The following is a 13,876-nucleotide window of genomic DNA, read 5'->3' as shown; positions in this document are numbered from 1 at the left end:
GCTCGCGGGATACGAGAAGCTGCTTCGAGAACGGAAAAGGTGAAAACAAAGTTTTTCTTTCATCACGAATGCTGCTCGCAATGCATTATCAGCTGGCTTCTCCTGAACTGCCGCCGGTCACACGTACATGCCCACAGGCTGAGCCTTATGAACAGGTGCACTGCTCATTTGATTACTTTAAATAGTGGTTTTGAAGAAGAAACTTACAGGATGGTTCAGGCAGAGCACGAAAGCACCTCACCCTGCCGGTTGCGGGTGGGACAGCTTTAGGTTGTGCCCGGCTGGGTGCATTCCTGATGAGGCGCTTCTCAAAGGTTAAGCGCCCCTTGGCCTCGACAGCGGGAGCGGTGGTAGTCACCAGCGGCTGCTCCTCCGATGATACTGGTGTGACGTGGGACGTAGGCGACGAAGCGATTGGCGAGCTCGGCGACCGCTGGCTACCCAGATGACCGCGTGACGCAGGTTGCGACGTTCCGGCAGCGTTAACGGCAGCAGTTGGCTCCTTGTCAAAGATCATCCTCCATCGCGAGGTGCAGTCGGTACAAAGTCAGATGGAACTGAACAGCGAACTGGTTTGGACGCCCCGGGTTGGACGCACATAGCTCTGCTAGCCCCTATGAAGAAATAGTTCTAAATAAATATTGCCTGCGTTCGATGCGTCGCTCAGCTCGAGCCACCGTTTACTACTGTTGTTGTTGTTCGTCCCTTGGAAAATGGCACATACTCACCAGAGGAAGTGGGCGCACGTTAAAGCGTCAGGAATAAAAATAGACCGCTTGAAGTGAAAAAAGAAAAATAAGAATATAATTAAGGACAAGTAGATGATTTCGAACAATACAAATTGCAAGAGGAGGGCGCGGAATCGTTAGATTTGGCAGGAATCGTTTCAGAGGCAGTTATGAACTTCTGAACAGCGAAGAGAACTATCCCGACGCTGAATCTCATCCTCATCTGTGTAGCGCCAAACGATGCCAAATTTACACAGACAAGTTTTAAAAGGAATTTCCCGGAAACGTTTTCGGACGGAGGCGCAACAGCGGCAGGACAGGAAGAAATGATAAAACGTTTGAGGTTTATTGTTGAAGGGGCACTTCCTGAGGGAGACCATTAAGATCTATGCAGATAAAAGTTTATGGGAATTATCCTGCACCTAAGGCTTTTCAGGGGCACCTCTAATTTTGGAGCTCCCTGAGCACGCAGATATTTCGATGGAGGAATCCATTTGACACCTAAATCGTGGAACTTCGGCGTCCGCAACATCCATGGTGTTCAGCTTGGGCGCACTTGAACATAGGGCAGAAGTTCTAATGCCAATCACGTGAGCCCTTGAAAAACTAAAATGCATGTGAAAATAAAATAAAATTTCGAAAGAATACAGCGGTTCCAGTGGGAGCTCCAGAAAAAGGGTGAGTAAAGGAGAAAAAGTGCGGGCTGAGAAACATCAAGAAGAGGAAGAAGCGGGTACATTTCATTCAACCTTAGGACATCATCATCATCATCATCATCATCATCAAGGATATGTTCCAGCCCAGATAGGCAAAAAATACGCTCATTTCTGTGAAAGCAAGCAAAGTGGGCTTTCAAGGTAACCCCTGGCCTGCTAGCCAGCACTTGGGAGGAGGAACAAGGAAGATATAGTGGGTGACGATGGGGGCTGCAGGAGGTGCGACCCAGGTCGACAAAGGATTGGGTACTTGGTGGGCAGGGATCTGGGTTGGAGCCTGCACATCCTTGGGGCTGTAATCCTGCGGGCAAGGGAAGGGTTGCACGGAGGCATGTCTCTGTCGAGGACATGTGCCCATTCGTTTCTTCTCTTCCCTGGTGAACGGCTACTGATTCCAGATAAACGTGCAGGATTTGTGGGGAGAAGTTAGGAGTTTAGCCGCACAGGATATGTGCAGGCATCACGTAGGTGGCGAAGTAACGAAGGGCGTTCTCGCTGTCCATGCCGACTGAGATGGTGTTAGCGTGGTTAGGGTGGTGAAGTACCACCACTGCATTTGCTTGTGTTTCAAATGAGTACCTAGAAGAACAGCGCTGGGAAGTACACGATGAACGAAGGTAAGGACAGACATATCTGCTCATCAAAAAGTGAAATTTTGTTTCGAAGCAAAGGCACAAGTTTTACAAAAAGAGCATGGAAGCCGGGGCTATTCTGCGCGATCACCGAAAAGCAGTGTGATCGCGCAGTATCGTTCCGGCTTCACGCCCTTTTTGACCCTCGTCTTGATCGCAGCGCTGTTCTTTTAGTTTAGGAGTACCAGCTAGAACCAACCTTGTCCTTGTGAATGTCAAATGAAGCCGAATCCGAAATTCCGATGTGACAATGGACTTTATGATGGCGGTTGCCTACGCAGATTTTGTACCGTTGGAGTCTGCTAACGTTGCATCTGTGTGGTAAGTGTCATGGGATGGGGTCTCAACGTGCCCAATCCCTCTCCAGTTCCATGTTTTGGCGTAAAGGCTGGATTGTTACGCGTTGTAGATGGTCCCACGGTGGTCGAAAATAAGTGATAGGTGGGAGGTGTCACGTGCTCCTTCCAAATGCTCCTAGTATGACACGTCCTGATATGGCACGGGAGGTGGTCAAGCGGTGGTACACAGCTACATGATGAGCGGAAGTCTTCTCTAATGTGTTGTGCGACGCTGTCTGCTCAATAAGGTAGTTATAACTATATGCGTATAACTGGCCACCTAGCTCAGGGCGGAAGAATTTTGGATGGCTGTGTTAACTGACGAGCTTTTAGGTAGGTGGGGGTATGGGAGGATGCATGACTCGCGAGAACACGGTAGGTTCGACAATCTTGTGTAGGTCATGTTCATTGAGTCCATGCTGGTGCGGGCACGGCATTTAAGCATGTGGAAGGAAGATGGGTATTTCTTTTATATGGATTATTATGTCTATGCTGTGCTTTTCTGGTCCTCTTCTTAAATGAAATCAAGGATGCGAAAATGTGCCTTACGTGGAACAGGAAGGTTATCCACTTTCAAATTATTTAGACCGCACTTCACATTAAACACCTTCCCCTTGTGGTAGAAAAGAAATGTGTAGTCCAATTTTCATAGCATTCGAGCCTCACGCTCGCAGCGTGGGCGTGAATGATGTCGAAGCCTTAATGGACGGTAATTGCTTGACATACTCGGTTACCATTGACACAGCAGATCGTGATGTCATCCGGATAGATGGCGTGTTGTAGCTGGGCAAAGGCGGAGACACATTTCATCACCTCGCTAAAAAACGGGTGGTTATAATCGAGTGTCTTGTGGCCCATATGATAGGCACTGTTGTTGAGGGCTGATTATCAGGAAAAATGGCTCTTAGTAACCGGTTGGAAAGTAAATTTAGTATTCATTGTATAGTCGGGCTCCTGTAATGGTTTCCTGAAAGTTGGCTAGGATTGCGCTGTGGGAGATATTGTCGAAAACCCATTGATGACCACACCCACAGTAGTATGTAGCTGGAGAGCGCAGGGGCTGCATGTGCCTTTTTGTATAATCGTGCAGCCACAGCACGGCACCACATGTGCTTGCGGAAGCAATTGAGTGTAGGGGCAGGTGACGGAAGAGTTATAGATGTCACTCTAGCTGAGGTAGTACTGCGAGCACCATTCTCTCCATAACCTTTCCGATACAGGGAGGAAGTGATATTGGTCGGAGGTTTGCAGCTGAACTAATCGGTCTACTTAGTTTCCTTGCAAAATTCTCTGCCTCTGCAAAAACAACGGCACATAAGCGCTCGCAGAGGGCTGCTAGGCCGCGAAAGGAATGAAGAGACCGCAATGCGTTATTTGATTTAATTAATTACAACACTGCTGCTAATCTTAACCAATGCACCAATATAAAAAAAATATCAAATTAGAATATCTAAACTGCCGCAGGCTATGTCCGCGAAGCATCAGGACTCGCAGAACTCTGCAGGACGCAGTCTGCAAATGAGAGAAAACGTGAATGAGGGTTGTGAATCAACAAGAGGGACCCCGAACATAGTCACTTAGAAATTGCGTTCAACACAGCACACTTTTCATCAGGAATTTCGGAAACACCTTTGGGTTCATACTAAATGAGACACTGAGGTATAGCTTCCGTCAGAGTGAAACACCTTCGAAAATGCCCGCTGCTCCTTCAGTTACACTCCACCCTAAAACCTCAACGCAAGAGGTTTCTCCACTCACATTCTTGAATACTGCATGTTCTGCACAAGTGGAACGAAAGTATTCTTCAGTATGCAAGCAGGTTCGCTGCTTTGCATCTTGCCGTTATTTTTTCCAGTACTCTACGTGGCCGCTTCATGCTATTCTTGCAGCCGTCATGAAAGTTTAGAAAGAACTGTCAAGTATTCTGAAGAATTGGCGACGCAGATGAGTGTTCCGCGACTCTTATCAATTCTTGGACAAAGTATCTAGCGTGAGTTTTTTGCAGATGAGTAGGACACTCCACCCAACTTTTCACCTCATTAAAATCTGATTTGGTGGCTTTTTTATGGCACTGTTAATATTTCTCCAGAAGTAATATGCTCAATAATTGGCGAAAAATTTCCATTTAAAAATTTCCTCGCCACCCGATTCGAATTTGGGACGTCAATAAGAAACAAATTTGAAGAGCACTTAAGCCAACTTCTTCCCAACAAAAGGAAAGAATTTCTGTTGTCCTGTACGATCACCTCACGATTCTCGAAGTAATTTCGGCGTCACGTTACAACTTACTATACCTTTGTTATATCCGATGTGTTCGCTATATCCGGTTATAAGTTACGACCAATGCCTTCTAAAACATCCTCTTTCCGTCGGACTAAGTGGCCGAGTTGTTAAGGCGATTTATTGCTAATGCGTTAGGTTCTGCCCATTGTGGGCTCCTGTCCCATCCCCGCCGACGTTTCTTCATCTTTCATTTTATTTGATTGATAGGTGGAACGTACAATTTCTGAGGACGCACAAATCCTGTCCAACATGATGGCCCTAAGGCTGTCGCCTTAAAAAACTCCGTGATCACCGCTTTAGGGTGAACACCAGCGTTTCCTAGCCTCAGGGGTGTGTTGTACGTAACAGCTGCTCAGAGGTCATGAGGCACCTGCCACAATAAACGATACAATTATTCTGGGTATGATGTGGTAGCCATAGATTAAGGCAGGATGCTCTGGACAAAGCGCGACTGGAAACAGCGAGAAGCCGGATTCGCTACCTTTCTTTCATTCGGGCCACGTGGCGAGGTCTGCTTTCATGCTTCCCTGAAAGACTCAGAAATAAAACTACGTTGTTTTCGCGTGTCCACTAAACATTGAAGTTCTTCCTTTGCACTATTCGCTTTGCTCTAGATTACATATGCCTTATTACCCATGTTCTTGGACGACTGTCCGAATGAACTGCACATAAGCCTCAACTCTACGTTGCTATCGACAGGTAATGTCTTTAGGTAGACTATAGAGACGTGGTGAAATGGGATACTGTTTGGGAATGCAGTAGCTTCAGATAAACACAAATACAGCGCCGTAAATAAGAAGGACGACCGCTAGCGGCTGTCTCCGCCTCTCTATGTGCTTTAGTTCTAACAGTGAGCTCCTGATAAGCCGCAACATATAACGCGCATTTATTTTGGATACTTACATGGTAAACAGGACAGGGTTTGTTGACACCAAGCCTTGCAATATGTTGTCATTGCTACATATACATACCCTTCTAAGAAAACAGTTGCGCCTAAAGTGACTGCTTATTAATTAGCAGCAGGGACTCAGTAATGCGGCAATAAATGCACTGAAGATTCGCAAAGTAAATTTGTATCGTTTCTGTGGCCTAATAACGCATTTAAGAACTGCTACTTCGTGCATATCAACGTTCACCTCACATCGCTAGGTCGATGTAAAAAACTAGCCACCAAATATATTTACCTGGCACACATTATCTTTGTGATTTGTTGAGCTGCAGATACCAACAATTTTCATATAGCTTGCATAATACCATGCGCCACGAATACGCTCATGGTGTACCGTCAAGAATGGCGTTTGCGGTTGCGTTGTCAGCTGAACAACTGCGCGGGAGGAAGTACTGCGCATGCGGCTGTGAGCGCCACTTACGGAAGCGGCTGGCAGGGGCAGCAGCAGCACCGCTACCGGACGCGCTCCTAGGTGCAGGAACTCGGCCACCATGATGAAGTGATGGCAGCCGGGACCTTTGCCTGAGGAGTCTGCACCACACAGGTGGCGATGCGTGGGGCCCCAGCCGATGTCTTGCTCCACTGGAAAGGGGTTCGAAAACTCAGTTATTGGCTGCAGCCGATGATATGTGAGCAAGAATATTGGGTAAACGAAAAGGCACAATGAATTCCGAGTTCGTAAACGCACATAAACAAGCACTAGTGCTTATTCAATCTTACTCAAGAGTACAGGATGGTAAAATTCTGCGTAAGCAGTGAATTTAGGTTTTGTGAAAGCTGTTGACCGATGAGGTGAATTGGATGAGGAAGGTCAAGGAAGTGACGATGTGTGATTAAAGAATTGACGACATCTCTAATTGGCCTCGGTTGTGTTATATCAAATGTTGTAACAATAACAACTGCACATTTACAATCATTATCAGTGAAAAAAAAATTAGAAGTATTTAGTATTATGCGGTCTATCTCACCACCAACTCCAAATGTAAGGATTAAAGACTTTGCTTCGCGCGAAAACTGATCGTACACTCGTATTTCCTAATCTCCATTCAAGTTCATTTCAAGTGATGTGCACAAGACTTTTATGTCATTAGTTCATCTTAGACAATTTTATTTCTTTAGAAATTACGGGGAATTTACTTTAGAGCACTCAAACTTGTGCAAAAATTTAATGATGTCACTTCGCCGCCCTACAATACCTAATTCGTCTAACACGTATTAATCTTCGGAGAATTGTTACGCATGTGACAGCACTGCACAAGACCAAGATGGCAGTCTTATGGGTGTGCGGTGGCCTTTCGACATGTTGCCGTTCTTCGGTCTCTATTCGTTATGCAACGAATTCGCGGAGCTTTGGCGAAGGAGACCGGATTACAGTGGCTAATCAGCTAAGCGTAATTTTACTGAAGAACCATCATTGATAACCACGCGGAAATCGTAGCCTTGTTTGTTGAGGCGTCAGGATTGCAGTATGGGCAGCACCAGGTCCGTTTCCAGATAAAATAACTATTCAGGGATGCCGATATGTGGAAAGCGGGAGCACTCGCGCTACCGGCGCCTCTATGAAAGCTGCAAAGAGCTGCCCACAGAATTTACTCACTGCTACAGGCAAAGTCACTTTTCTGTTTTCACCAAACTCATTCGGCATAGATAAATGACCACTTTCAACTTTTCTCAACCGTTTGATAGGTGAAGCCCAGTTCTCAGTTATTGAGCAGCATTAAATTTTGACATCAGAAAGGGGGAAATTGCTGCGCTTGTCGTAAAGCTAAAGTTCCGTATACCACGCTTTACGAACGAGCATTCTGAAACCTTGCTTTGACTCAAAGAATGCTGAAACAAAGTTTTGACGCCTGCTGCAGGCGCCCATACAAGCACTCATTGAATCACATGGTGGAACAAGCGGTCATCATTTATATTTACGGTGGGAACGTATTCGCCATTAGATTTGGACTCGTGCAGGTTTACAGCTTTAGATGGTATTCGCAATCTGTGTCCGATGACCGATAGCTGCATCTTGTGTGAGCACGCTGAGCTCTTGGCGGGCAAGTAACATCAAAACTTAATGTGTGAGTATCTGGAGACTTCCTGGCACACTTCCTAGGTTCGGACAAGCACCTGACAGGAGAATTCGAACAGAGCACCAAAGCAAACCAGCGAGAAGCAAGCTCACCTTGCCTGTCTCTGGGGGGACGGCTGGCCGCTGCGCCCGGCAGTATGTATTCCCGCATACGCGCTTCTCGGAGCCCAAGCGCCCTTTGCGGTGGTCGTGGTGGTGGTAGTCGTCAGCGCCTCTTTCTCCGAAGTAAAGGGCGAGGCGTCGGACCGAGTCCCCGAAGCGCTTGGCGACCTCAGCGGCCGGTGGCTCCCCCGCTGGCCGCCAGACGCGGGTTGCGATGTTCCGGCGGCCCTCACGGCAGCATTTAGCTCCTTGACCATGATCATCCTGCATCGCAAGGTGGAGACCGGAATGAGGGCGATGGAGCTGAGCAGTGGGCCGGTCAGGAGAGCTTTGGTGGACGCACATAGGTCTGCAACGCATCATCGAAAAACGGTTCGAAATAAAGATGGCGTGCGTTCTATGTCTCGCGCGGCTGGAGGAGAATACCGGAGCCCCTCTTTTTCTTCTCCTTCCCGTTCGCTTTGCGCGTGCGCAAGGACACAATTCGCCAACATTTCCGAGGTCCCGGGACACGCGATTTATCCCAATGCAGGAATTCATTTTACGCCTGCAATCGCGGAACCTCGGTGTTCCTCCCGTCCGCAAGCTTCTGTTGTTCTCCGGAGACACTCATAGTTGGAATGTTATCTATGTAGGCTTCCATAAAGAAGATGAAGAAGAAGACGTAGAGGAACAAAGAAGAGTGTGGGTGTGTGCCATTTTTTGTTGGTAAGGTCAACAACAACTGCGAACGAATAATTAGGTTTCCACGGGAGCTCTGTTAAAAATGAGAAAAGCAGATGAAAGGCTTGGTATACTTTCTCGCGAAGCTCTCAGCCTCTCTTACTTTATGTTTCCTGGAGGCCTTCGGCTTTTGTGTCCTGGTGAGCTTAGAGGCAAACTAAGGATTGGAAAAAGCAGTAGATAAAGAGGAATATTGTGGTCAGAAGAAGAGAGGCAGGGAAAGAGGTATCTTTGCCGTGAAATGCACTCAGTTCGGACTTAGCTGTTCTTTCCTGGCTTGGCACTGAACACTGATCCTTATCGTCCTCACTGATCCTTGGCACTGATCCTCATCGCTATACCTAATCGCTACCTTGCACCTCAAACATACTCCAGCTACTCCGTATTGAGAGACAAACGCTTCCGAGCCCTGCTTAAGGGCTCAATTAGTCAAAAGAGTGCCATCTCCGATATCTCCAAACGATGATATACACCAGCCCACGTAAACTATGCGCTATTGACCCGAAATCATTTCAGGCGCAACGCAAGTTCTGCGCGCAAAAAGGTGACTTAATTATTTTCGTATGAGACCCGCACCTCGAGGAGCAAAAAACGTTCGTCGAACGAGCCAGGTCAATAGCCCTCGCCATCGGAGCCCTGGACTGAGGACTCAACCACTAATATCCTCTTCCATAAACCCGTTTTTCCTATTACATATTTTCAACAACAACAAGTTCTTAGCCTTTCATAGTGAGCGACAGAATGCTCTTCTTTCGCCGCTGTTTGTGTGCCGTGACTCGTGTGGTCAGCGCTCATCATGTGCCGAAGAGGAGGTGGCGCCCACACATGCTACGCATCACGCTGGGAGTGAGCGACTGAAAAACTTTATTTGCTCTGGAGAGTATTCTACACCAAGTTCATGCCGGACTCCAGTGTCCACATTCGCTTCAGCCGGACACCACCGCCGCTGTGTCGACCCGCCCTTTGACGCTGCTGCAATAAATGCGGTCGAGGTCGTGCAATAAGACACCGGTTGGTACAAATCAATCCGGAATCCTTCAATACGGCACTTAATTATTTATATTTTAATGCATTAATAGTCCCATTACGAGAAAAGCCGGCGGCGTGTGTGTACTTGCAGACGGTACAAAAAATCCTAGCGATGGCAAGAAAAAATGATGACGTCATCAGCCTCCCATATGACGCACACAGCAAGCCGAGCCCCTCCACTTTAGACAGTCCTATACATGTCGTTTGTCAATATATACTCGCCACTGGCCGACCTCCATGTGGCAATAGTTTCCCTGACATTCGTTCCAAAATTGCGCCGCAATTTTTTGTCGCACAGCGTTCCGGGTGGTGTCATACGATTTATCGTTGCATATAACTTGCATACATGTGCTAGTTAAATGGGAGGCTAGCTTGCGACAGAGGTTCGAACCGACGACATACCTACCTTGAATTTTATACCTTGTCAGACTTTCCTTTCAAAACTGTGATGCAACCGTTCCTCGTACAGCGTTCGTGGTGGTGTAATGAGCGCGTATGTGTTTGTGGGTGGTGTGCGTGTGGGTTATGTGTTTGCGAGTGGGTGTCAGTGCACCCAGGGAGAGTAATGCTTTCGCATTCCCACACGTAAGCAGTGTTAAGTGTCTGTGCCGAATTATTCTTTTAGCGGTCTTTGCAAACTTACGTAGCGCCAATATAACGGATGAACAGCGATGATGACGATTATATCTAAACCACAGCGCGAGAGGGTGCCAGTTAAATGAGCGGCGCAAGAGGCTGTGGAGATGGCCGAGTGGTCTAATGACGTAGTCAGTTTGGTGATCCGAAGCAAGTTTTCTTGCTCTGCGACGAGGAACAGCATTTTTCGCTGGCCGATTTGGATTCAGATCCCCAGTTCTGACTAGACCTCTACGGACATCGTTCTGCTTCGCGACTTCAGGGTGACACTACGAATCGCCAAATGGAATTATGCGCCGCCGGCGGAGAGAATCCCACTTTTTACTATAAGCATAAGATTTTTTCCCGCTCCACCCAATTAGTAAGGGAAGTGTTTGGAGTGTTTTCAATAAGTAGAGCTTTTATGTCTTTCTAGTTCGATCTCATGATATCTTTCAACTTAGAACGATGTTTGCCTCAGTATGCCGAGAACGGGAGCTGAAAGTATTTCATGCTTAAAAGCTGCGTAATGTATCTAGCTGCAGATATCCTGGACGGCAACTTTTTCGTGGTGTTGTACAACATTCCCGTTGACAGTATTACGAACGCAGACCCCAATTTTTCAGGCAAGAGTAAATGTCAGCTGCCTGAATGGACAGAAGTGGTAATTCATGGAGTCTACTGCTGTCCCTTCATTTTTAGTTCCTTCCTGGACAATATATTCAGCCCCAAGGAAAGTTTAATACGAGTATCCGGTCAAGAAGCGATTAAAAGGTCTCAGGAATACAATTATGCCTCCCTCGATGCGCCTAAACGAGCTCCAGCCATAACTACCGACATGTATTTCCCATTACGACAGTATATTCATTGCTGCGGCATGTGAGCCTGGTACTGCACGCATATAGAGCTACCGCCCGCGAAAAATAAATAATTTCCTTGTGTCAATGGAGACCGTTATCCAGCGTACTTGTCTTGCGTGAAAACTCAACAGCCTCCGGCTTTGTAAACAGCGTATGTTCGAGTCTTCACGTCACGTCGGCTGCTTGTCATTGCTTCGGACTTCGTGAAACTGCTCTCACCGCATAATGCTACGCACGCGACGTGCAGGAAACGAGTATGGAACACAGGAAGTGTTCAAACATGGGCGCATATAAAGCTCGAAGGGGTGATCGAAATAAAGAGGCAAACGAACGCATAGGCCTCCGTTACTTTTCCGACAGTATATTTTATCTCGAACAAAGATAGCGTTTGCGAAACCTTTTACAGACCAGCGTTATGATGCCATATTAATAAAAATGTAAGCAGCGCCTGGATACAGATTTATCCACCAATAATTCTTTCAGGACGATCTCTGGGACAAAAACAGTGAAGTCCTGAATCAAAGCTGTTTTGCGCGTGAGGAACACACAACCCTCTCTTCCCTATTCCTCTCTTGAAGAAAGGGGCGCTTAATTCGCTCTAATGCGGTACGCCCAACGACGACGGTATGGCAAATCGTCCAATCATCCTTTCTGCAAAGGGGCGTAGGTTTTTCTCGATGGCGACAGCAACTATATCGTCACGGAGACGTAGCAGTGACCTGGCCAAAGCTTATTTGCTGCATAAAACAGTGCGCAATCACCACAACATAATTCTGGCAAGCGTACATAGGAGAACATTCTGGAATTCATGTAAGCAAAACGAGATTAATAAATTGGCGTTCGTTGCCGTATTTTTGTCCGGTACCACAGTTTGCTGCATCAGTCTCAATGTATATGTAGTATAACGCGGAGGCTAGAAACGCGAGAAATAGAGCTTAACGCTCTAATACAATGTCGTTGCTATGGAGGCCGCCATGTTGGATTCTATGCGCCGAATCAGCTTAACTCGGAGGCTCGAAACGCGACCAGTAGAGCTGACGCTATAAAAATGCATGTAAGAAGAGAATGGCATTCAGTAGAGGAAAATACGCTTAGAGTACAAGGAAATAAACAAATACAAATGCAATTGCTGTCAGAGAAGCATATGCACTTGTGGGAAGGCAGAGCTTAACGCGATTCAATAAAAGACACGAGTCAGTGGGAGGATGTCAGTAAGGACGTGAATATATATATATATATATATATATATATATATATATATATATATATATATATATATATATATATATATATATATATATATATATATATAGCAGACAAGGCATATGAAATGAGGGGCTCGTTTGACAAACATATTAAGGAAGCCAACAGTCAACGACACTAAGGGACATAGGGGAATGTTTCTAATCCGTTTTTTTTATATAATTTGTAGTGGCAATTAATCGGTGTTTAAAGAAAATTACTTATAAAGCAGCAGAAAAAACAACCATGCCGCCGGTGGGATCCGAACCCACGACCTCCGAATATCACGTCCGGTGCTCTTACCAACTGAGCTACGGCGACGGCTGTCCAATCTGCTGCTCTCGTGGGTATTTATGTCTTACTTGTAAGTGAAGCTTGAGAGTGTTCACCAGCGCCACCCTCGTCCATAGCGGTGGACGTAGCACGTCCTGTAATACCGCGAATGTGACGTAGAACGTCATCTAACTGCTGCTTTATAAGTAATTTTCTTTAAACACCGATTAATTGCCACTACCAATTATATAAAAAAACAGATTAGAAACATTCACCTATGTGCCTTAGTTTCGTTGACTGTTGGCTTCCTTAATATGTTTGTCAAACGAGCCCCTCATTTCATATGCCTTGTCTGCTAATAGCTTAACGAGGGTCTCGGTTCTGGCAGTCTTGATGCCATAGGTAGCATAAGAGGGCTCTCGCACAGTTTCCGCCCTCGCCGTTAGATGACGTTCTACGTCACATTCGCGGTATTACAGGACGTGCTACGTCAACCGCTATGGACGGGGGTGGCGCTGGTGAACACTCTCAAGGTTCACTTACAAGTAAGACATAAATACCCACGAGAGCAGCAGATTGGACAGCCGTCGCCGTAGCTCAGTTGGTAAGAGCACCGGACGCGATATTCGGAGGTCGTTGGTTCGGATCCCACCGGCGGCATGGTTGTTTTTTCTGCTGCTTTATAAGTAATTTTCTTTAAACAGCGATTAATTGCCACTACTAATTATATAAAAAAACAGATTAGAAACATTCCCCTATGTGCATTAGTTTCGGTGACTGTTGGCTTCCTTAATATATATATATATATATATATATATATATATATATATATATATATATATATGTATATGTATATATATATAGTTCAGAAATAGAGCCACCGCGGTGTCTGAGTGGTTATGGCGCTCGGCTGATGGCCCGAAAGACGCGGGTTCGATCCCGGCTGCGGCGGTAAAATTTCGATGGAGGCGAAATTCTAGATGCCCGTGTACTGTGCGATGTCAGTGCACGTTAAAGAACCCCTGGTGGTCGAAATTTCCGGATCCCTTCACTACGGCGTCTCTCACAGCCTGAGTCGCTTTGGGACGTTGAACCCCGTTAAACCAAACCAGTTCAGAAATATAGTTCAGCAGTATGCATTGCTGGGCAAGTTGGTTCATGACGATGGGAAGGTTGGTTGCGCACTCCCTTGTGAATGTCTTTTTTTTGTGCAAGCTATCTTTCCATCGACACGAGAAATTTTTAAACACAACGAGTGATAGTTCCAGCAAATGTGCCAATATGCCTTCTATCGATAGGTTTATGCCCC

General features: G+C 46.4%; 1 protein-coding gene and 1 non-coding gene across 2 annotated transcripts; both read right to left on the bottom strand.

Annotated features, from left to right (window-relative positions):
• Positions 1-3,787: 3,787 nt before the first annotated feature.
• Positions 3,788-8,167, bottom strand: LOC144098633 (uncharacterized). The gene is made up of 3 exons (XM_077631426.1): positions 7,817-8,167; positions 6,068-6,228; positions 3,788-3,926 (listed from the first exon to the last, which is right to left on the bottom strand). The coding sequence occupies exons 1-3, from the start codon at positions 8,086-8,088 to the stop codon at positions 3,880-3,882; spliced, it is 480 nt and encodes a 159-aa protein (XP_077487552.1). The 5' UTR covers positions 8,089-8,167; the 3' UTR covers positions 3,788-3,879.
• Positions 8,168-12,541: 4,374 nt separating this feature from the next.
• On the bottom strand, positions 12,542-12,615 carry TRNAS-UGA (transfer RNA serine (anticodon UGA)). The gene has a single exon. It is a non-coding gene; the product is annotated as a tRNA-Ser (tRNA).
• Positions 12,616-13,876: the final 1,261 nt, after the last annotated feature.

This window comes from Amblyomma americanum, chromosome 1, assembly GCF_052857255.1.
Source record: "Amblyomma americanum isolate KBUSLIRL-KWMA chromosome 1, ASM5285725v1, whole genome shotgun sequence".
NCBI classification, from domain to species: domain Eukaryota; kingdom Metazoa; phylum Arthropoda; class Arachnida; order Ixodida; family Ixodidae; genus Amblyomma; species Amblyomma americanum.
The sequence above is the reverse complement of the archived record's forward strand: the minus strand, read 5'-3'. Positions and strand labels throughout refer to the sequence as shown.